The following is a 24,771-nucleotide window of genomic DNA, read 5'->3' as shown; positions in this document are numbered from 1 at the left end:
TAATCACTATACATCACTAATCACGACACATCACTAATCACTATACATCACTAATCACTATACATCACTAATCACGACACATCACTGATCACTACACAGCACTAATCACTATACATCAGTAATCACGACACATCACTAATCACTACACATCACTAATCATTATACATCACTAATCACTATACATCAGTAATCACTACACATCAGTAGTCACTATACATCACTAATCACTATACATCACTAATCACTACACATCAGTAATCACTATACATCAGAAATCACGACACATCACTGATCACTATACATCACTAATCACTATACATCACTAATCACTACACATCACTAATCACTATACATCACTAATCACTACACATCAATAGTCACTATACATCACTAATCACTACACATCACTGATCACTATACATCACTAATCACTACACATCACTAATCACTATACATCAGAAATCACGACACATCACTGATCACTATACATCACTAATCACTACACATCACTAATCACTGTACATCACTAATCACTATACATCAGAAATCACGACACATCACTGATCACTATACATCACTAATCACTACACATCACTAATCACTACACATCACTAATCATTATACATCACTAATCACTATACATCACTTATCACTATACATCACTAATCACTATACATCACTTATCACTATACATCACTAATCACTATACATCACTAATCACTATACATCACTTATCACTATACATCACTAATCACTATACATCACTAATCACTACACATCACTAATCACTATACATCAGTAATAACTATACATCACTAATCACTACACATCACTAATCACTATACATCACTAATCACTACACATGCTCATCCAGCGTTCATAGACCTAATCTTTACCCACATCTGTTCCAGCCACACCTCCATTCAAGATCAGCTGTTGAAGCCAGAGGCCTGGGGCTGTGTTAGGGCCTAGATTAATAAGGCTCCAGAGACAGCTCCAGCCCAACGGAGGAATTAAGACCTGTGTCTGTGTCTGCCATTATCGGGGGCCTGGAGATGGATCTGTGCATCCCTCCGTCATAAAGTGTTTTTATGAGGTGATAATATCTGATACATGGCACAGGAGCCTGCTGCAGACATGGAGCTCAACGCAGCAGCCACTCAGATTTCTCACCTTGCCCCGGTCTTCTTGCTAGGACTGTTTTCTGTAGCATTAGGTCTTGTGTCTTGTATGTTAACTGAACAGGCATCTTTTAATCATACAAGTTTTCATGCTACATGTAGCCTTTAGCCTCCGCCATCTTGGTCAGACTTTTTTTGTTACTCCCGCCTCTCTAGACAACGTCATGTACCAAACACATCACATGCTGAACTGATTGGTTCTCGCCGTGGTTCTAATTTGCATAAAGTTGAAATTCGCCATTTCTCAATCTCGCATACTTCTGCGAAATCGCACCTTGGCGACATCAGTGCGGATTTTGCACCCATACAGCCTCAATGAGAGCGATGCGAAGTTCGCAGCCGTGGAAACGAACCGTAAAAATGATGCAATTACCTCAGCAATTCGCAGAATATTCTCGCCATTGATCCTGAAGGTGGAAGAGTAGGTGATGCACAGCAAAACCTGCGACATACAAAATGAAACTGATTTAAATTCATGCTGATGAAAGTCTTCACGCTGGCACTGCGCTGACAGTGTACTCACTGGTGAAGTCCTTTCTCCTCCATAAAGCAACCAGAGAAAAACCCACCAAAAATCCAACGAAAACCCAAGACTAAATCTTATACTGTAGTTATTAAATAATTTGTCTGTTCTATTAAACATACCTATTAATGATGATCCCCCACCCCACCCCCCTTCTTCCTCTCTCTCTTTCATAAACAAGCACGCTGACCTTCATGACCTCCACCTGCAGGTCCTCGTGGAGGGCAGGTGTCACCCGTAATGCCATCAGCATCTGACTCAGCAGCTGCACTTCTGGCTCTTCTGTTTCCATAGAAACAAAGCAATCCTCACACAGCATTTTCTGTGGAGAGAACAAAGGATGTGGCTATGGGTCAGTGGTGTGTCTGTGTGAATATTTATTATTTCTCAGGCCTTCGGTCCCATATGTAAGAACAGAGCCTGTTTCTAAACGTGTCCTCAAAGCCTTTGCATACAACACATTAGGTCAGAGAAACAGAGGGACACAAAAGCAATCAGGCCCACAACAGAATGAGGTTCGTTTGTTCCAGTGACTATTTGGATTCAATTTAGAAAATCCTAAATCATCTTCACAAATTAGGAGAAGAGGGAAATTTTCTCTGCCATGTGTCAACCCACTGATTCATAATTCACCTGAGTCTGTACAGTTACAGTATACACACTCTTACAGTTACACACACTCCTACAGTTACACACACTCCTACAGTTATACACACTCTTACAGTTATACACACTCTTACAGTTATACACACACTCCTACAGTTACACACACTCCTACAGTTACACACACTCCTACAGTTACACACACTCTTACAGTTACACACACACTCCTACAGTTACACACACACTCCTACAGTTATACACACTCTTACAGTTATACACACACTCCTACAGTTATACACACTCCTACAGTTATACACACTCCTACAGTTACACACACACTCCTACAGTTACACACACACTCCTACAGTTATACACACACTCCTACAGTTACACACACACTCCTACAGTTATACACACACTCCTACAGTTACACACACACTCCTACAGTTATACACACTCTTACAGTTATACACACTCCTACAGTTACACACACTCCTACAGTTACACACACACTCCTACAGTTACACACACACTCCTACAGTTACACACACTCCTACGGTTACACTCCTACTGTTACACACACTCCTACAGTTACACACACTCCTACAGTTATACACACTCCTACAGTTATACACACTCCTACAGTTACACACACACTCCTACGGTTACACACACACTCCTACAGTTACACACACTCCTACAGTTATACACACTCCTACTGTTACACACACACTCCTACAGTTATACACACACTCCTACAGTTACACACACTCCTACAGTTACACACACTCCTACAGTTATACACACTCCTACAGTTACACACACTCCTACAGTTACACACACTCCTACGGTTACACACACTCCTACAGTTACACACACTCCTACAGTTACACACACTCCTACAGTTATACACACTCCTACTGTTACACACACACTCCTACAGTTATACACACTCCTACAGTTACACACACACTCCTACAGTTACACACACTCCTACAGTTATACACACTCCTACAGTTACACACACTCCTACAGTTACACACACTCTTACAGTTATACACACTCCTACAGTTATACACACACTCCTACAGTTACACACACACTCCTACAGTTACACACACACTCCTACAGTTATACACACACTCCTACAGTTACACACACTCCTACAGTTACACACACACTCCTACAGTTACACACACTCCTACAGTTACACACACTCCTACAGTTATACACACTCCTACAGTTACACACACTCCTACGGTTACATACACTCCTACAGTTACACACACACTCCTACAGTTACACACACACTCCTACAGTTATACACACTCCTACAGTTATACACACACTCCTACAGTTATACACACTCCTACAGTTACACACACACTCCTACAGTTACACACACTCCTACAGTTACACACACTCCTACAGTTATACACACTCCTACAGTTACACACACTCCTACGGTTACATACACTCCTACAGTTACACACACACTCCTACAGTTACACACACACTCCTACAGTTACACACACACTCCTACAGTTATACACACTCCTACAGTTACACACACACTCCTACAGTTACACACACTCCTACAGTTACACACACTCCTACAGTTATACACACTCCTACAGTTATACACACTCCTACGGTTACACACACACTCCTACAGTTACACACACACTCCTACAGTTACACACACTCCTACAGTTATACACACTCCTACAGTTATACACACTCCTACGGTTACACACACACTCCTACAGTTACACACACACTCCTACAGTTATACACACTCCTACAGTTACACACACACTCCTACAGTTACACACACTCCTACAGTTACACACACTCCTACAGTTATACACACTCCTACAGTTATACACACTCCTACGGTTACACACACACTCCTACAGTTACACACACACTCCTACAGTTATACACACTCCTACAGTTACACACACACTCCTACAGTTACACACACACTCCTACAGTTACACACACACTCCTACAGTTATACACACTCTTACAGTTATACACACTCTTACAGTTACACACACTCCTACAGTTACACACACACTCCTACAGTTACACACACACTCCTACAGTTACACACACTCCTACAGTTACACACACACTCCTACAGTTACACACACTCCTACAGTTATACACACTCCTACAGTTATACACACTCCTACAGTTACACACACTCCTACAGTTACACACACTCCTACGGTTACATACACTCCTACTGTTACACACACTCCTACAGTTACACACACTCCTACGGTTACATACACTCCTACTGTTACACACACTCCTACAGTTACACACACACTCCTACAGTTATACACACTCCTACAGTTACACACACACTCCTACAGTTACACACACACTCCTACAGTTATACACACTCTTACAGTTACACACACTCCTACAGTTACACACACTCCTACAGTTACACACACACTCCTACAGTTACACACACACTCCTACAGTTATACACACTCTTACAGTTACACACACTCCTACAGTTACACACACACTCCTACAGTTACACACACACTCCTACAGTTATACACACTCTTACAGTTACACACACTCCTACAGTTACACACACTCCTACAGTTACACACACACTCCTACAGTTACACACACACTCCTACAGTTATACACACTCTTACAGTTACACACACTCCTACAGTTACACACACTCCTACAGTTACACACACACTCCTACAGTTACACACACACTCCTACAGTTATACACACTCCTACAGTTACACACACACTCCTACAGTTACACACACACTCCTACAGTTATACACACTCCTACAGTTATACACACTCCTACAGTTACACACACTCCTACGGTTACACACACTCCTATGGTTACACACACACTCCTACAGTTATACACACTCCTACAGTTATACACACTCCTACAGTTACACACACTCCTACAGTTACACACACTCCTACGGTTACATACACTCCTACTGTTACACACACTCCTACAGTTACACACACACTCCTACAGTTACACACACACTCCTACAGTTACACACACACTCCTACAGTTATACACACTCCTACAGTTACACACACACTCCTACAGTTACACACACACTCCTACAGTTACACACACTCTTACAGTTACACACACTCTTACAGTTACACACACTCCTACGGTTACACACACTTAGAAAGGCCCTATGTTACATAGACTCTTAATGTGAGGGTCTAGACAGTTTGTGAGGGTCTTAGGAGGTCTGTAGCTGTGTCCTCTCTAAGCCAAACCACAGTAACAGATCAAATGAACTGCAAACCTAAAAACCACCCACTTCTGCACTCCAATATGTTTTTCAGTAAATCTCTCATGTGTGTCAGACCCCTTTACTAATGCTCCCCTGTTGATTTACCAGATTACTGCTCAGTTTCCATGTCTGTTCAATCCCACCAGTCTGTCTCCACCATCACTTTCTTTTTCTGACTTTATTTCACTCCATTCATCCACCTCACGTCTCATTAAATCTGTCATAGTCATGCACACATTCTGACATCAAGTCTTCTTTTTTCATCCAGTTAAACCAACTTAAAACATATTCTCTTCAGTCCCCCAACATTGTCCTATACTCTCTCTCTCTCTCTCTCTCTGGTTCAGTGATTCTTTCACTCATCCTTGCAGTCAGTCCATCATTATTTTCAATGACATCATTTGTTCGCCCCTGATTGGTTTGACCCAGTTTATACAGTGTATTGTTCCCACTGCTTCAAAACCTATAAAACTTCTGAATCTTCTGTTCACTTCTTGGTCAGTGTCTTCTTCAAGAGTCACTGTAAAAGAGTGGAGGGCCCGTGTAAGAGTCACTGTAACAGAGTGGAGGGCCTGTGTAAGAGTCACTGTAACAGAGTGGAGGGCCTGTGTAAGAGTCACTGTAAAAGAGTGGAAGGCCTGTGTAAGAGTCTATGTAACAGAGAGGAAGGCCTGTGTAAGAGTCACTGTAACAGAGTGGAGGGCCTGTGTAAGAGTCACTGTAACAGAGTGGAGGGCCTGTGTAAGAGTCACTGTAACAGAGTGGAAGGCCTGTGTAAGAGTCACTGTAACAGAGTGGAGGGCCTGTGTAAGAGTCACTGTAACAGAGTGGAGGGCCCGTGTAAGAGTCACTGTAAAAGAGTGGAAGGCCTGTGTAAGAGTCTATGTAACAGAGAGGAAGGCCTGTGTAAGAGTCACTGTAACAGAGTGGAGGGCCCGTGTAAGAGTCACTGTAACAGAGTGGAGGGCCAGTGTAAGAGTCTATGTAACAGAGAGGAAGGCCTGTGTAAGAGTCACTGTAACAGAGTGGAGGTCCTGTGTAAGAGTCACTGTAACAGAGTGGAGGGCCTGTGCAAGAGTCACTGTAAAAGAGTGGAGGGCCTGTGTAAGAGTCACTGTAACAGAGTGGAAGGCCTGTGTAAGAGTCTATGTAACAGAGTGGAAGACCTGTGTAAGAGTCACTGTAACAGAGTGGAAGGCCTGCATAAGAGTCTATGTAACAGAGTGGAAGGCCTGTGTAAGAATCTGAGTAACAGAGTAAACAGCCTTGTAAGAGTTTGTGTAACAGAGTGGAAAGTCTATTTATGTGTTTATGTAACAGAGTGGAGGGCCTGTGTAAGAGTGCATGTAACAGAGTGGAAGGCCTGTGTAAGAATCTGAGTAACAGAGTAAACAGCCTTGTAAGAGTTTGTGTAACAGAGTGGAAAGTCTATTTATGTGTTTATGTAACAGAGTGGAGGGCCTGTGTAAGAGTGCATGTAACAGAGTGAACAGCCTTGTAAGAGTGTGTGTAACAGAGGGTCTATGTGATCTGATGCTGAAATTTAAAATAATCTGCCAGTGCAAAGCAATGGGAATGTTCTCGTCTTAATGTCTTAAACATCTCAAACACTGGAGAACTGAAGAGGAGTAACAGAGGGCCAGCTCACCCTGTTGATTGTGGGCAGATTCCTGTGTTAATACATCAGCATAGCATTGTGTCAGTGAACCTGAGACCCCCCAGACAGGCCTCACGCTCTGCCAGTTTCTCTCTTCAATAACAGCCTTTAATGTAACACAAGCAGATTGGTCCTCAAATAACAGCCCTTAATGTAACACAGGCAGATTGGTCCTCAAATAACAGCCCTTAATGTAACACAGGCAGATTGGTCCTCAAATAACAGCCCTTAATGTAACACAAGCAGATTGGTCCTCAAATAACAGCCCTTAATGTAACACAGGCAGATTGGTCCTCAAATAACAGCCCTTAATGTAACACAAGCAGATTGGTCCTCAAATAACAGCCCTTAATGTAACACAGGCAGATTGGTCCTCAAATAACAGCCCTTAATGTAACACAAGCAGATTGGTCCTCAAATAACAGCCCTTAATGTAACACAGGCAGATTGGTCCTCAAATAACAGCCCTTAATGTAACACAAGCAGATTGGTCCTCAAATAACAGCCCTTAATGTAACACAAGCAGTCTGGCTCCGTGAATGAGGCCTTTGGACAGTTTGTGGTCTAATGAGCTGACTGTCGTACCTGCATTCCTGTGAGTGCCATCTGGGCCAGTTTGATGTTTTTGGACTCCAGAGCAAGTTGAAGAGGGAACAGGCATCTCTCCCTACAAAGACAAAATTCTTACTGTCAGCACGTCAAAAAATAGATCACAAACCAGCTTATGCCACTCAAAAGGTTAAAAAAAAAAGAAAAAAGATTTAACACGTTCACACCTGTCACTGATCCCTGATCAGCTGGTGTGGTTTCCATTACTGAGCTAACAGAAAATAATCATAGATCAAAACAAAAGCATACTGGCAAAGATGTTTAGCAGTCCGGTGAGACAATGTCCAAAAACAGACACCCTGTGTTTTTAAGGAATTTTGGTCTGATGAACAGCGGAGGAATCCACCACATGCGTAACAGCATTTTCTCTGTTTCTCTGAGTGTCAGCTCAGAGCCCACACACAAACACTCCATACACTCCATACACTTCATACACTCCACACACTCCACACACTTCATACACTCCACACACTCCACACACTCCACACACTCCATACACACAAACACTCCATACACTCCACACACTCCATACACACATACACTCCATACACACAAACACTCCATACACTCCATACACACAAACACTCCATACACTCCATACACACAAACACTCCACACACTCCATACACACATACACTCCATACACACAAACACTCCACACACTCCATACACACAAACACTCCATACACTCCATACACACAAACACTCCACACACTCCATACACACAAACACTCCATACACTCCATACACACAAACACTCCGTACACTTCATACACACAAACACTCCACACACTCCATACACACAAACACTCCATACACTCCATACACACAAACACTCCATACACTCCATACACTCCATACACACCACACACAGCTAGAACATACTCCCTGCCAAGATTAGCTTTTTCTAGGACTCCACAGATACCTGACTCCACAGAGACCTGACTCCACAGAGACCTGACTCCTCAGAGACCCAACTCCTCAGAGACCCGACTCCACAGAGACCTGACTCCTCAGATACCTGACTCCTCAGAGACCTGACTCCACAGAGACCTGACTCCACAGAGACCTGACTCTTCAGAGACCTGACTCCTCAGAGACCTGACTCCACAGAGACCTGACTCCACAGATACCTGTCTTTTCAGAGAACTGACTCCACAGAGACCTGACTCTTCAGAGACCTGACTCCACAGAGACCTGACTCCACAGAGACCTGACGCCTCAGAGGTAAACCGGCCATTACATACCATAGTCTAGCACTTAAAAACAAACAGAGCCAGAGACTTGAATATTCTTGAGTAATTATTTTTAAAAAGTCTTGTGTGTCATTACACAGTTATCTTGAGTCATCCAAATTTCTCTGCTATCATTTGAAGTCACCAATTTAAAGTTACTGTTGTGCTTGGACACCTGCTATTTTGCCATGGATAATCTGATCTGTTAAAGTATCACATATACATATACACATATATACATACATATAAACCACATTATACACATATACAGTGTGCCCCCCCTCCCTCCCTGTCATCTCTCTCTTCATCGTCATCCCGATGGCTGCTGCGGCTTCGTGGCTTCCTGCGCTGCTGTGGCTGTGTCGTCCACCCCAGCTGAGCCCCATGCTGTCTTCTCATTCTTCATACTGCCTACTAGTTGTGTTTTCATGTTCATTATCACTGTGTTGTTTGTAATTTGCCAACTGGGTTGGCACCTACTGCACGCCTGGCTGGCCTAGAATGGGTCTCCTCTCTCTGTGGTCCTTCTCAAGGTTTCTCCTATTTTTCCCTAGCATCTGAGGTTTTTGAGGAGTTTTTTCTTACCCGCTATGAGGATCAAGTCAGGGGGTGCCACCTTGCTCTGTTTGTTGTAATCCTGTGGGCATGTAAAGCCCTTTGAGACTGTCAACAGTGATATTGGGCTTTAAATAAACTTAAACTTGAAACTTAAACTTATACCTGTGTAAGGGACTCTACACTAAATCTTAATAAACCTAAAATAAGCTCTGTTTCTGCACACGACTCTGCACATGACTCCTCAGAGTCTAAGACAGGAGAGGAGGACTCAGTCAGACACAGAGGAAACTCTGCAGCTGTAAGGACCAGACTGTCCTTTTCATTCATTCACTCAGAGCCCTTTCAAAGTCCAACAAACTGACCCTCAAAAAGAAATGACAAAGAACAGTCCCCTGTTTCATAACGACCGTCCTCATCTGACCCCCCCCCCCCCCCCCACACACACACACACACACACACACACACACATCTTCACTCTAACTGATCAGGAACACTCTGAAGCATTTATAGCCCTTAGATCACAAACAAGCAGAACCTACGACGCCAAAACATCACTGGCAGGTCTCTAAAGTAACAGGTGTCACTGTGGGTGAGCAGATCCTTCAGAAATTATTATGCAACAGTTTGGATTTACGAAACGTTTCCAATTATTGTTACTTTTGTTGTTGTTGTTGTTAATTAATCACTTACCTGAGTTTAGATGGAGAAATCTTGACAGAGCCACTCTCTGTTTCAAAGGTTTCTATACAATAAAACACAAAAAGGATGCTAGTACTGAAAATAAGTAAGAAGCATGCCACCCTCATAGCACAGGTATGAACACTGTTATCATAGTTAAAATATCCACAGTGTTATAATCAGTTCACCAAGAGAGGACCCTGGGACTGGACTGCCAAACAGCTCAAATCTGTAGTAGATTCACTATCCTTATAAACAGTGCAGTGCATCATTGCATTTCATACACACTACACAGTCATGTATCAATAATTCAGCTACTGACCGTAAACCATTACATTTCACAATGTTCTCAATTCTGATTGACTTTACTGCTGTTTCCTAAAGCCACTTGTTCAGGGGAGTATATATAATATAATCATTATGTTTAATAATTAAAATATTATAATTTAGCTTTAGCTTTCATGAATTCTTTCATAAATTCTTCCTGAAATGAACACCACAGAGGGAAACTGCCCTCTTTAACTGCAATGTAAACTTTGCCTGTGGTCAACTTTGTAAGAGTATCTGGCGTTCACTATAGTCACTGGCACTAACTGTGATGAAGTTATTCATTCATTCTCGGCGTGGAAAGCTACCCTATTCATTTGATTCGCTGTTGTACGGCACTAAGTGGAGAAAATTAAAAGTATACTAAAACAGTCAAATTCAAACAAAGTCAAATTAACAGTAAAGTTGTTCATTACATTAGAACATGTCGTATTTCACAGACAGAAAATTAGAAATGTGATAGACTGCAGCAGGTCTACAGAGACCAGACGGTGGTCCTTATGCAGAGCGCTGCACTGAGACGTAATCTTATTAATACATCTACTGCGAAAAACACCGTTTTGCAAGCTCCCTCCTGTTATTTCCTTACAAGCAGTCTATCTAAACAATAAAATTAGAGAAACATTCAGAAAGTTATTCTCTCAGACTCTAAACACAGATGAGATTAAGGAAACTATAATCTGTAAAATACCACACAACTATAAGCATGTGAAAATACGAAATAACCTGAAAGGGATGTCAATTACTGTTTCTCGTGCTGCTAGAAATGCAGACTAGAGTATCTGTAGCAAAGTAGTTGCAGTTTACAAGACTGTCATTCTTATAGTGAGACACGTAACTACATAGAACTGTTAGAATGTTGCCCTCTCGGTTTGCATTAACACACTTAACAATGAAGTTTGTAGATCTTGTCACACGTTGTGGACTATTTAGGTGAGGATGTTTCGTCTTTATAATAAACCCTGACTAGACAGGCGCAGTGACAGGTGTAAAATGCAAAGCACTTACCATAGGCCAAAACACAGGCATCTCGAATTGGTCTGTATTTACCTCCAGACGCCTCCCTCTGAAGCTTTCGCAGTATTTCCTCCATAGCGTGACAATTATGTTTGTAATGGAATACGTAGAAATATATGTGATCAATCGCCTAATCAAACAGCATCCCTATCGTAAGGATGATTCACTCCCAAGACGGTGATGTCAGACCATACGTCAATTCCGTAGCCTAAGTGAAAATGTGGCGTTTGTTTACAAATGACCTGCCATTTTAATATAAATCTAACTGCATCCCTGTTTTAATGAAAACAAAAGTATTCGCTGAGAAAACTGCTGTAATCAAATATCCGTATTTGCATTAGAATTAACAGGAATTGCCTCCCCACACGCGCGGCCCACTTCCTTTAATTCGATAAGGAAAAGCGGATAGAACTGAAACTGCGGCTCTGGATTTGCCGTAATCCATGGAACGGATGTGATTCTAGAATTGCCATGGCTACACAAGAAACCCAAATTTAGATTTAGAACAGGCATGTGTTGTCATGAGAGGCTTGACGTTTTTGTTCTGTTTTGACACTTAAAGAGCTCAGCAACTTGGAACTGACGGACACATCTCTTGTCCTAATCAAGTTGTTCATCTGCAAATCCATTTAGTATATTGCTTCGCACCGACAGAGAACGTTTCGGCCTGCCTGTTGCCATCCTGTCGCAGGTTTTACCTCGTAGAGCGCGCGACAGGAATTATCCGGTGCTGTGGTGGAGGCAACGCTCGGCTGTTTCCAATCGCTTGCCCTGTTCTTGCGGTATAGACAGTACGGTCTCTTCGAAAGCCATATCCATGATCGGGACTGTGTGTGAGCTGGCACAAATAAGCAGATGTTCATTACGGACCAGCAGACGCTCGCTACCATTTGACCATTCAGTTAAACTGGAATCGCAGAAGAAAAATATATTCTGTAAAAGGAAAATGTATGGTTGGATATGTGCCCATTTTTGATTGCAGTTGCACTCTCTGTCGTGTCCTGGATGAATCTGTGTGTTCAGAGTAGGTAAAATTGAGCTATTCTGCAACTGTACCCGAGCACATTATCAAGCATTTCTTATGTCTGTTAGTGTAACCACTTTCATTCATTCATTCATTCATTTTCTAAGCCGCTTATCCTAATTACGGTCGCGGGATGTAACCGCTTGAGAACTTTAATAAGCATGTGTGCTCAAAACATAAACAGTGCATCAGTGTCCGATGCTTAGTTCATGAAAGAGTGAAAGGGACTCATAGAAGATTGAAACGGGCTACATCTCATGGGCAGGTCATTAGTTACATGCCATTCTTTGCAAAACTGGATCCCCCCAAATGCCGTTAGTACCATGGCTGTGATTTGTTTTCTTAGGCACTCAGACAAGCATTCAGGAAGCCAGTTATTGTTGAATGTTGAGAATGGCCCACAAGAGCTGAGTCCAAGATTTCAAAGGTGACAGGTCTTCTGGGTTTCTCATGTCCTGTGGTATCTAAGTTTACCTAGAATGACACAAAATAGTAGGTTGATGACAGAGGTCATAAGAAAGCTGACAAGAATCAAGCAAGTTGCACAATTTGTTGGTTGTTGTCCAACAGATGAATCATAACAGTAGGTTCTGCTCACGTCAGCGAAAAACAAGAAGGCAGGCGGCTCCAGTGGACATGAAAACACCACTTCTTTACAACTGAGTAGAGAGCAAACACCAACCGTTCTGACAAATCCTGAATCCTGTTCATGGGGAAGTCAGAGTCGGGATATGGTGTAAACTGTTTGGGACGGTCTGATCCGGTGTCAGAGGAACGGTGTGGAGATGACTGAAATTTTAATGATCATACACATTTTTGTGAAACACCTGTAATTTGATCCACTTTGGTTTTACCATCAGTAACGCTGAGTGACGCACGGTAGCACAGTGGATTGGCAAGTGGGTGGCTTACCTCACAGCAAGAAGGTCCTGGGTTTGATTCCCGGCCAGACAGCCAGGGTCCGTTCTGTGTGGAGTTTGCATGTTCTACTGCGTGTCTGCGTGGGTTTCCTCTGGGAGGTCCAGTTTCCTCCCACAGTCCAAAGACATGTAAGTCAAGTGAATTGGAGACACTAATTTGCCCCTAGTCGTGTGTTAGTCTGTGTATCTGCCCTGCGATGAACTGGTAACCCGTCCTGTGTATCTGCCCTGTGATGGACTGGCGACCTGTCCAGGGTGTTTCCCCGCCTTTCACTCGATGAATGCTGTGACCCTAATTTGGATAAGCAGCTTAGAGTGAATGAATGAACGACAGGTCATTTGTAAGGGTTCCTGAAAAAGTCATATTGAAGTCATATTTTATTGATTGAAAATAAACACAATCAGTTTGTTTTTCCATTTTATTTGGCATTCCTATTTTTTATACAAACTTATGTTTGCAAGAAGTAATTATCATTATCAAAGTGCTCAGACCAAATTGTCATGGTAATTGTTTGCCTCTTTCCCCATCCTGTCAAACTCTAGTTTCCCTTTTGTCTACATAGATAAATGCAGTAGAATAAAGTATCAGACTATAGAGTATATATGGTCTCACAACAGTTTCGGGAACGTGATGGCAACTTCACTTTGCCTGGGTGGCCCAGACCTCAACCCAGTCAAGCATCTTTGGGAGCTGATGGAGCAGACATATCCCTGTGGAATACGTTCAGCACCTTGTAGAACAATCCCCTGAAGCATTCAGGCCTGAAGCATTCAGGGGAGTGAATGGGGAGCAACCCTGTAATCGACTGGTATCTCTACTAAACTGGGCTCTCGGTGTATGTACGAATTGAGAGAGGAAGTTAACTGCCAGTGTTAGATGTACAATCCATAGTTCTGCCAACATCTGTAATGTCCTCTGAACATGTGACTCCAAAGGAACATGTGACAGTGCTGTGGCTGTCTTAGCGAAATGAACTAGCATTTACAACAATGAAGTGTGTGCTTCCACCTCTGAGGAATCAGGCCTAAACACGCCTGTGATGTGTGAGGCTCTGTGGAGTCACCCTGGGCTGGGCCTCATGTGCTGACTTGTCTCTTCTGGGAGTCACTAATAAACAACAAAACACAGAATCTGAAAAGATTAAAGAATACAACACAGCAAGATAGAGAAAATGCACGAAAACGTTACTGGTGAAGTAAGCATGAAAACAGTTATCAAACAACGGAGAAAAGGGAATCATGACATACACTGAGGGACAGATAGAGAATAGAGAATGGCTGAGAACATTAATTATGGAAGTCAACATTTAAAGGAACTCCTTTAAGTCTGCGCATTTCATGAGACATTATTGAACATGTGTTGGCATGGAGAATATCAGCGAATAAAGCCACCTTTCTATCATACACCAGAGCAGTGGTCTGGGAATGATAATTACACTAATACAGAGAATTACACTGATCGAAATTTGAATGTCAGAGTATCTGATACAAAACAGCCATTAAAATACCTGTTGTGGTATTACTGAGAACTTTGCATACAGTGAATCATAGCTGAGTGTAATATGGCACCTCTATAGTTTGTTTTTTTTGGCACGTGTGATTCAATCACACACCCATGCACAAGAGTGTTGGTAATCCCAGGGTTAGTCTGGGGTAATCTCAGGGTTAGCCTCAATCATCATTTCATTGGCTTTACAGAAAATTCATCTGGCAAATACATTTACATTTTATATCATTTATATTTCTACATTGATTATTAGTGTTCATTCATAGTATTATTTTTATATTTTGACGTGAAATAAGTACCATGATGTTGAGTTTGTGTATGGATAGATAGACAGACAGATAGATAGATAGATAGATAGATAGATAGATAGATAGACAGATAGATAGATAGATAGATAGATAGATAGATAGATAGATAGATAGACAGATAGATAGATAGATAGATAGATAGATAGATAGATAGATAGATAGATAGACAGATAGATAGATAGACAGATAGACAGATAGATAGACAGATAGATAGATAGATAGATAGATAGATAGATAGACAGATAGACAGATAGATAGACAGATAGATAGATAGATAGATAGATAGACAGACAGATAGATAGATTACTTTATTGATCCCCAGGGGGAAATTGCAGTGTTACAGCAGCAATTCACATAAATCACAAAAACACACATAACTTACACCAAAACACACATAATGCACACCAAAACCACACCGTGAGGTAGGTAAAAAGGAAACACTATTTGAAATACCCAAAAACTACTAAACCGCTAGATAAATAAATAATAAAAAAAATAGAATACAGTAGAATTTACAATAAAGCTCTAAAAAATGTGCAAATTAAGTGTAGAATGAGGAATGTGCGTTTGTATTTCCCCTCAGAGGAAAAACTATATATGTTATATTTTATAATAGTATAAAACTATCAAATTGTATGAACAGTTTCTGAGACAATCCAATAAAACCACCGAGGATTATGTGGAAGGTTTTCGTCGCTATTACTTTAATAATAACGTCTGAGCTCTTAACGAAACGAGAGATTGTATGATACCAGCACAGGCGCGTTTATATGGGATTAAACACTCAGCAATATGCTCTATTCTGTCACCTGTGAGTTTCACACGCATATACACACACAGTGAGCTACACACACACACACACACACACACAAACACTTTCTAACTTTTTTGTCTCATCGCATCTACACTAACACCTTCACTTACGATTTACAGCAGGTCGTTACCACGGTATCGTGGACTCTAGTGGGTGACAAAGAACGTATTATGGAATGGGCATGTAAGGGTGTGTCTGTCCCTGAAAACAGCCCGAGCCTGCAGGTCTTCAAACGGGTTTTTTTTTTTTGTACGGATCAGGTTACAGGGTTGGGTGGAGCACTTGCATAGTTATGAGACCGCGGCTCGCTGCGACGCTAGTCAAACGCTGTGTGAACTTCGGCTAGAACAGGCAGTTACAGTTCAGCACTGACCATGTTTCGTTGCGGGATTGCGTACCCCAGGTGCAGGTGGATCTTGCCGCTTTTGCTGCTTTTCGCGATCATATTTGATATTATTGCTATAGCCGCACAGCGTGGATGGGTGGAAGACGAGGACGCCAAAAGCCATTACGCAAATATGTGGGAGCACTGCCGAGGCCGAAATAACGACTGGAATTGCAAATCTCTAATGGAATACTGTGAGTATAACAACCACCATTTCCGTTACGACGATGAAATGTGTGATATCTATATTAAATTAATGTCAAAGTTCAAGGTGACTTGAAAAGTATCAACCAGAGTGACCTTTCCGTGCCTATAGTTTCATATTTGCGCTCCAGCTGTGAGCGACAAAGCTAACTGTTCGAGCTAAAACTTGAAGTGGCGTCTTTTATTAGATCGGATCAAGAGCTGCAGGTGCTTTGAAAGGGTAAATAGCCTACCTCAAATATGATTCTTATTTCCCAACGAGTTTCAGACGGCGAGCTAATTTTGTCATCTGAGTGCGTGAGTACGGGCCTAAATTAGCCTACTCAAAGGAAAGGTATAGACAATTGAAGGGAATGTGACCACCTTCAGGCACGGCCTCCTGGAAACATTTAAAAGGCAACGTTCTTTAACGCTGTACCGTGTAGGCTAAAGTTCTGTATGAGGTAAACAACACATTGGTTTACAACACAGTAAACATGGATTAACAGATTAAAACAAATAAAAAACAATTTGTGGAATTGAGGAGAACAAAAACAGAAATACACGCCTTTTTCCCACTTTTTCCTCTAAATAGTTTTATCTCCTCATGTTCGCTTATGAATATTTAATAAGAGTTTAGTAAGTAAGGAGCAGTTTTGTGGAGTCGCATTTAAACTCTTTAGATTGCCTCGGGGACTTGCAGAGCTCTGTAAAAGCATTAGTTTTAGTTCACAATATTCATTTATATACTTTTATGTTATCATACTTTGGTGTGCCGATAATGTTGTTGTGCACGGTTTGACTTGTCGTCGCACAGTGGTGATTCCCACACCGATACAGGAGGGTACAGACTGACCATTTTGACATATAGATCTACACGATAACTGGTCTGGTTAGGATAACTGGTCCTCTTTAACCATGTGCCTCATGCAAGCTACATCACTTCATCGACCTTAGTCAGTGTGTTTAACCGTGTAGTTCAATATTTGACATGATGTAGCCCTTATTTTGACTACCTTAATTATGTGATAGCCTAATTTCAAAAACAAGGATATAAAGTAAGATGTTGTATGTGTAATGAATGAATCTCAAGCAATAACACGTTGACTTAATTCGTTCCCATATAGAATTAAGGATTTATGATCAGATTAGTAGCAGTATTATTACTATTAGCGTTAACTTATCCATGCAATAATCACTAATTAACATTAATATCAGAGGAAGAGTTGGTCAGTATTAGTTGTGTAGCCGTGAGATACATTCTTTTTCATTCAACGTCTTTAAAATGCTCAGGACAAAATAGAAATTTACACCCAGATGGATGCCCGACCCCTAGTCTAGAAAGCCTTTAAAGACTAATAAGTTTGAACTGCTTATAACTGTGATGTAGTTATGTAACTGTGCTGTATAACTTTATTAGTCCTGATGGTTAGATCGCACAATAAAAAGATCAGACATGGCTCTATTGCACATGTTGTGAATGCAGCAGAGACACACCTGGAACTTCATGTGACTTCATCAAGGTGTGGATCTGCCACTCCCTGAGCGAGAATGAATCCTTCTCCTGTGTTTCAGCTGTCAAACTGAGCACATCTCCGGTAACTTAGAGGTTGCACTTCATTAATAAGATTTTCAACAGCCATGCTACAGAAAACTGGGAGTATTTGTAAATTGCAGGTGCTGTTTTTATATAGTGTAAACAGCTACCCATCCTATAGAAATCAGTTTGACTGAGACATTGTGTGTTTTTGTTGAGGGGCAGGGGGTTTCTCAGTCTTCTGATTCGCCTCATCTGGAACTTCAAAAGATAAATGTAGGCGTAAACGCAAGAGGAACCCGTCTGACTGGCAGGTTTTTTCTCCCTCTCACAGATGAGTGATCGACTGACTTCTGCCCCAGGCCAGGGTGTTGTCTGCCATTTTGTGTTAGTAGGCGAGGTGAAGTTTTCAGAGTGTGTTCTCTTTGTGGAACATTGATGAGAAATACTTCACACACTATTATGACTGTATATCGTCCCAGCAGAGTTCTAATGTTCATAGAATTCTTTTCTTGCATTCAGAAAGCACTGTTTGATTCAGTGGATTATATTACAAACGAACTTTAGGGTCCAGTTTAAAAACCAAGCAAATCTACAGCTTGTTTCAGACAACACAGTGTAACCAATGTGTATACTTGGACAGTGAAGCTTGTCTTATGTCAGAAATATGTCATGGACATAGAATATGCAGGTGACAGTTATTACTGTGAGCAGCCATCTGGTTACTCCACCAGGTCCCTCACCTCCTCCTCAGTGGGACGGACTGAGGCCAGGCGGAGGTGATGGAGGCCAGCAGCGTGCTGTGTCGGTGGAGGGGGCGGGGTCACAAGGAGGCTCAGGGGAGAGGGGGGGAGGTGGTCTTGTGGTCTTGTGTGGGAAAAGAGAAACATTGTTCAACATGAACTAATGTTTGACAAGCAATGTCAATCCAAGACTGGATTTGTTTGTTTACAACCATTGCTTGGTAAAAAAAAATATACATCTCAGAAAGGTAAAATATTGTATAACACAGAAAGGTAATATTGGAAGTGTTTTTAAAATTTTTAATGTTACTCAAGTCCACAGCCCAGCGGTCTCCAAAACTTGAGTCCAATTTAAAAACAAACAAGCAGTACTAGCGACGAAAAAAAAACAAAAACCCAGACCTACAGAAAACTGCATTATTTCCTGCCTTTTGTTTTAGGAGGCAGACACCGTGTGCACACCCACACTCAGGTTTCTCACGTTTCTGTCTGTGTCTCTCTGCAGCTTGGGCCCAGGCAGTGGCTGCTCTCATGATCATCGGCCTCATCATCCTCATCATAGCCTTCATCATCTCCTGCGTGGCTCTCTGCTGCAGTCTGAACATCCCCCTGTTGCCTTTTATCGGAGGCCTACTCATCCTGGCTGGTAAGAGCTTTTCCAATGCAGAGGGACAGGGGTGGAGTGCAGCATTGTCGAGGGTGTGTGACGTCTGTCAGGCGGTTAAAAGTGTCTGACACACACACACAGACTGTGTCATTTTCTGAATGGCAGACACTGAATGTGTGTCAGATGCTCATATTTGACTGATCCCACTTTATTAAAAGCATAAAATGATTTAATACATCAAACCCTATTAAATGAATTTATATGTTGAGTCATTCATTATGCCTAATGTTGCATGTGCTTAAGTGCTTTAATAATATTAGATAATCTTTTGGTAAGTTACTATTTTTTTGCAACTATGAACAAATACCACTGTTACAATTGATCAGCTCATGTTAGCCACAGCCTGAGGCGAAGCGTGTGAGGGTTGTTTGTATTGAGTCATGCTGTTACCGTGGCAGCAGGGAAATGCCTGTTGACTGAGTCATCCCTCCCTCTCCCTTCCTTCCCATTAACCCAACCTCTAGACATGCCTGGGCACTTAGAGCAGGCCGACACCCAGCCAGGACCAGAAAACCTCTAACTCCTGCATCAGGGGGTCTGTCTGAAATGTGAATCTTACCTGGCCTGGCCTAAACCACAGGCACTGTGGTGATTTGCTTTGAAATCTGTCCCTAAAACTGCTGTCCCAGAAGCAAATGTAAGACTTCTGGTCTGAAACAGAGAGCCTGAACGCCGATTCAGCGTCTCTCTCCAGTTTTCGGCGGAGGTGGTTATGTAGATCGAGGTGTAATCTGGTGTGTTTTAATCGTTTGAGACCAGGGTGGCGGAGGAGATGAAGCCCTGCCCAGAGAGCATGAATCATCAGGTCCTCTGGGATAAAGAACTGTGTGTAGGAGCATGTGTCTGTTTTGACACTGATTAACAGGATGACACAACACAGACTCCATGATGTTAAATTTATCACAGTCCTTTATCATCTAGTCGTGTACTAGATCATAACATGTCACAGGTGATATTAATACCAACACCTAAACCGTCTGTGTGTTTTAATACCACTATTTAAACTACCTGTGTGTTTTAATGCCATCACCTAAACTCTGTCTCAGCTGAACTCTGTGCTCTTCTGCTGGAAGCCAGAGTCACATAACTGTGAACTTTTACACATGCTTGTGTGGGGCTGGGCTTTCACTCTGCACTGTTACTGTTCCACTAAAGTCTGTCTGCCACAGAAGGGGGGCTGGACATTTCTTGAAATACATCACTCTTCAGCTGTAAATCATGATTTCTTTTTTTCTAACGATAAATTCATTGAGATTTTGCTCTGGCCTTGTCAAATTGTAATAGGAACAGTTATGATAAATAAGATTTTTATAAGGCTTTGACTCATGCGCTGACTCCTAACTGACTGTGACTCCTAACTGACTGTCCTGTTTCTGCTCCTCCAGTGATTCTCCAGATCATCGCCCTCATTATCTACCCCGTCAAGTTTAACGAGCTGATCTTCGAGGGTCACTATGACTACACATGGGCCTATGGCTTTGGCTGGGGTGCCACCATCCTCATGATTGGCTGTGGAATCCTCTTCTGTTGTCTGCCACGCTACGAGGATGAGCTGACCGGCCTGGCGAAGACCAAATACATCTACACGTCTGCCTAGACCGTGCGGGCCGCCCTGTGACTGGGCTGAGAACTGGTTCTGAGGACCGGCTTGTAACGGCGCCAGGACCTGTAGTGACTTGCTTACTCTATGGAGACGATAATTTTGATTGAATAGGGAACCAGGACACATGAATAGGCCATTAAATTTCACAGCTTTTATTTCTCTTAGTGAAGTGTGGCACAAACCAAATGTCATTTCTTTTCCAAGTCTTCATACAGCTTTCTTATCTCATCCATTCATGATCAGCCCAGAGAGGCTGCTCTAATGGCACCGCAACATGCAAAACCAACTCAGAGACAGAGCATTGTATTTCATCCAAATCTTTTATCATTCAGCTCTGCTCTACATGGGTCAGGGCATTGTATTTTTAATTTCTTATTTTTATATTGCACAGTAATAAGAATGTTTCCAAAGTGCACTTATTTTCCACGACACTGTGCAGATTTCGTTTAAAATTGGACGCGGTCAGGGCAGATTAATGGACTCAGTGAAGATTCTGAGATTTGCTGTGATCTGCATGTCCTTTTTTAGTGCAGTGAGGAGCTGGTTTTCCCTTTAAATATGGACAGAAAAGAGTGATTTTCAGTATGCCTAATTACATACAGACAATACATCATATATTGTCACTAATTTCCTTTTTCTTTTTGGGTTGAGGCTGCTCTTGGCGTTTATGGCCGTGTACATAGAAGAGTAATTCCTGGTGATTCAGTGTGGTTTTGGACAAACCAAAATTCCTGATTTCCTGAGTTCTTATGTCCCAAATTAAAGTTGTGGGTTTTATGGTTATTGGACAGAGAAATTATATTTTCACTATGCAACACCAAGATGTCTCCTCCTCTGCCTTCTTGTTGGTCTTTTGTACACACATTTTTCTTACATGTATGACTAAAATGTTGACCTTTCTATGTGCTTTAAAGATTATGATTTATACTATGTTAGATTCATGAACTAATACAAAATAAAGGGAGTAAACTGAATGGAGAAGTGTTCATTTAATGTTGTTGGATCTGGAGGTTGTTTAACTCTAACCCTAGAGTCTGAAGCATCAAAAGTCACATTAGTTCTGCATCGTGCTGATTAAGGCTCAGTGAACTGCCGCGTGGCTTTTGGATTTCTTCGTCTGGTGCCTTCTGGTTTTCAGTCAGATGTCCAAGGAATATTTCGGTTGACTGTTGACTTAAATTGTAAGTGACTTCAGTTTTGGAAAACCTCTAAAGCTGCAAGTCCACAACAAGATTTTGAAAGATCTTGGTATCTTACTTTAAATTCAGTTATGACTGTAAAGATGCCAGAGCATGATGTTTAGATCATCATGTCCGAAAACATCCTGGCCTCTAAAGTGCTTTTTAACGCCATCATTGATGGGGTAAATCCCTCACCAGCCTGTAATCTGGAAATATCTCCTGAACTATCCTCTAAATCCGTTTCCACAGAAGTAATGTCTGTTTTAGTTATATAGTCACATACATACAACACATCTACACATACTGTATACACATACAGTATATACAACACATACAGTATACACATACAGTATATACAACACATACTGTATACACATACAGTACATACAACACATCTACACATACTGTATACACATACAGTATATACAACACATGCAGAATATACAACACATACAGTATATACAACACATCTACACATACTGTATATACATACAGTATATACAACACATACAGTATACACATACAGTATATACAACACATACTGTATACACATACAGTATATACAACACATACTGTATACACATACAGTACATACAACACATCTGCACATACTGTATACACATACAGTATATACAACACATACAGAATATACAACACATACAGTATATACAACACATCTACACATACTGTGTATACAACACATCTACACATACAGAATATACAACACATCTACACATACTGTATACACATACAGAATATACAACACATACAGTATATACAACACATCTACACATACTGTATATACATACAGTATATACATACAGTATATACAACACATACAGTATACACACACAGTATATACAACACATACAGTATACACATACAGTATATACAACACATACTGTATACACATACAGTATATACAACACATACTGTATACACATACAGTATATACAACACATACTGTATACACATACAGTATATACAACACATACAGTATACACATACAGTATATACAACACATACTGTATACACATACAGTATATACAACACATACTGTATACACATACAGTATATACAACACATACTGTATACACATACAGTATATACAACACATACAGTATACACATACAGTATATACAACACATACTGTATACACATACAGTATATACAACACATACTGTATACACATACAGTACATACAACACATCTACACATACTGTATACACATACAGAATATACAACACATACAACACATACAGTATATACAACACATCTACACAAACTGTATATACAACACATCTACGCATACTGTATACACATACAGAATATACAACACATACAACACATACAGTATATACAACACATCTACACATACAGTATATACAACACATCTACACATACTGTATACACATACAGAATATACAACACATACAGTATATACAACACATCTACACATACTGTATATACAACACATCTACACATACTGTATACACATACAGAATATACAACACATACAACACATACAGAATATACAACACATACTGTATACACATACAGTACATACAACACATCTATACATACAGTATATACAACACATCTACGCATACTGTATATGCAACACATCTACACATACTGTATACACATACAGAATATACAACACATCTACACATACTGTATACACATAAAGTAGATACAAAAAACATATGTAAGACAATAGTATTTACATACAGTATATGATCACTCAAACACTGCATTCAAACAACAGAGGTGTAGTGCAACTGAATGTTTGTAATCAAGGTAGAACAGGGTCCTACACACTGTTGTGATATGGGACATTATAATAAATGAGTGTAGCTTGCTGCACTGAATAACTATAGACGTATGAATAAGACATGATGAGTACTGTCATATTATACTGAGTATAGATGTCAGTGCAGCCTTTAACACAGCAGTCCGTTTACTCTCAGTTGTTCACCTGTGGGGCTGTAGACAGGTGTTTCTGATGTTATGTTGAACTGGTTGGGTTGATGTTATGTTGAACTGGCTCGGTTGATGTTTTGTTGAACTGGTTGGGTTGATATTATGTTGAATTGGTTGGGTTGATGTTATGTTGTATTGGTTGGGTTGATGTTATGTTGAATTGGTTGGGTTGATGTTATGTTGTATTGGTTTGGTTGATGTTTTGTTG

The 24,771-nt window shown here is 41.1% G+C and overlaps 2 protein-coding genes across 2 annotated transcripts in view; one reads left to right on the top strand and one right to left on the bottom strand.

The window, feature by feature from the left end:
- arfgef3 (ARFGEF family member 3) overlaps window positions 1-11,784 on the bottom strand; it is a 46,236-nt gene extending 34,452 nt beyond the window's left edge. Inside the window, exons 1-5 of the mRNA XM_030770565.1 lie at window positions 11,700-11,784; window positions 10,377-10,428; window positions 7,870-7,951; window positions 1,895-2,026; window positions 1,555-1,623 (exon numbers count right to left, since the gene is read on the bottom strand). Coding sequence (XP_030626425.1) covers window positions 1,555-1,623; window positions 1,895-2,026; window positions 7,870-7,951; window positions 10,377-10,428; window positions 11,700-11,784 — 420 coding nt within the window. The remainder of the gene's footprint in view (window positions 1-1,554; window positions 1,624-1,894; window positions 2,027-7,869; window positions 7,952-10,376; window positions 10,429-11,699) is intronic.
- A 4,784-nt stretch (window positions 11,785-16,568) lies between these two features.
- On the top strand, window positions 16,569-22,373 carry perp (p53 apoptosis effector related to pmp22). The gene is made up of 3 exons (XM_030772644.1): window positions 16,569-16,860; window positions 19,635-19,775; window positions 21,182-22,373. Exons 1-3 carry the CDS (start codon window positions 16,656-16,658, stop codon window positions 21,391-21,393), a joined length of 558 nt encoding a protein of 185 aa, XP_030628504.1. The 5' UTR covers window positions 16,569-16,655; the 3' UTR covers window positions 21,394-22,373.
- The last annotated feature ends 2,398 nt before the right edge of the window (window positions 22,374-24,771 follow it).

Source organism: Chanos chanos, chromosome 4, assembly GCF_902362185.1.
Source record: "Chanos chanos chromosome 4, fChaCha1.1, whole genome shotgun sequence".
Taxonomy (NCBI): Eukaryota; Metazoa; Chordata; class Actinopteri; order Gonorynchiformes; family Chanidae; genus Chanos; species Chanos chanos.
The sequence above is the reverse complement of the archived record's forward strand: the minus strand, read 5'-3'. Positions and strand labels throughout refer to the sequence as shown.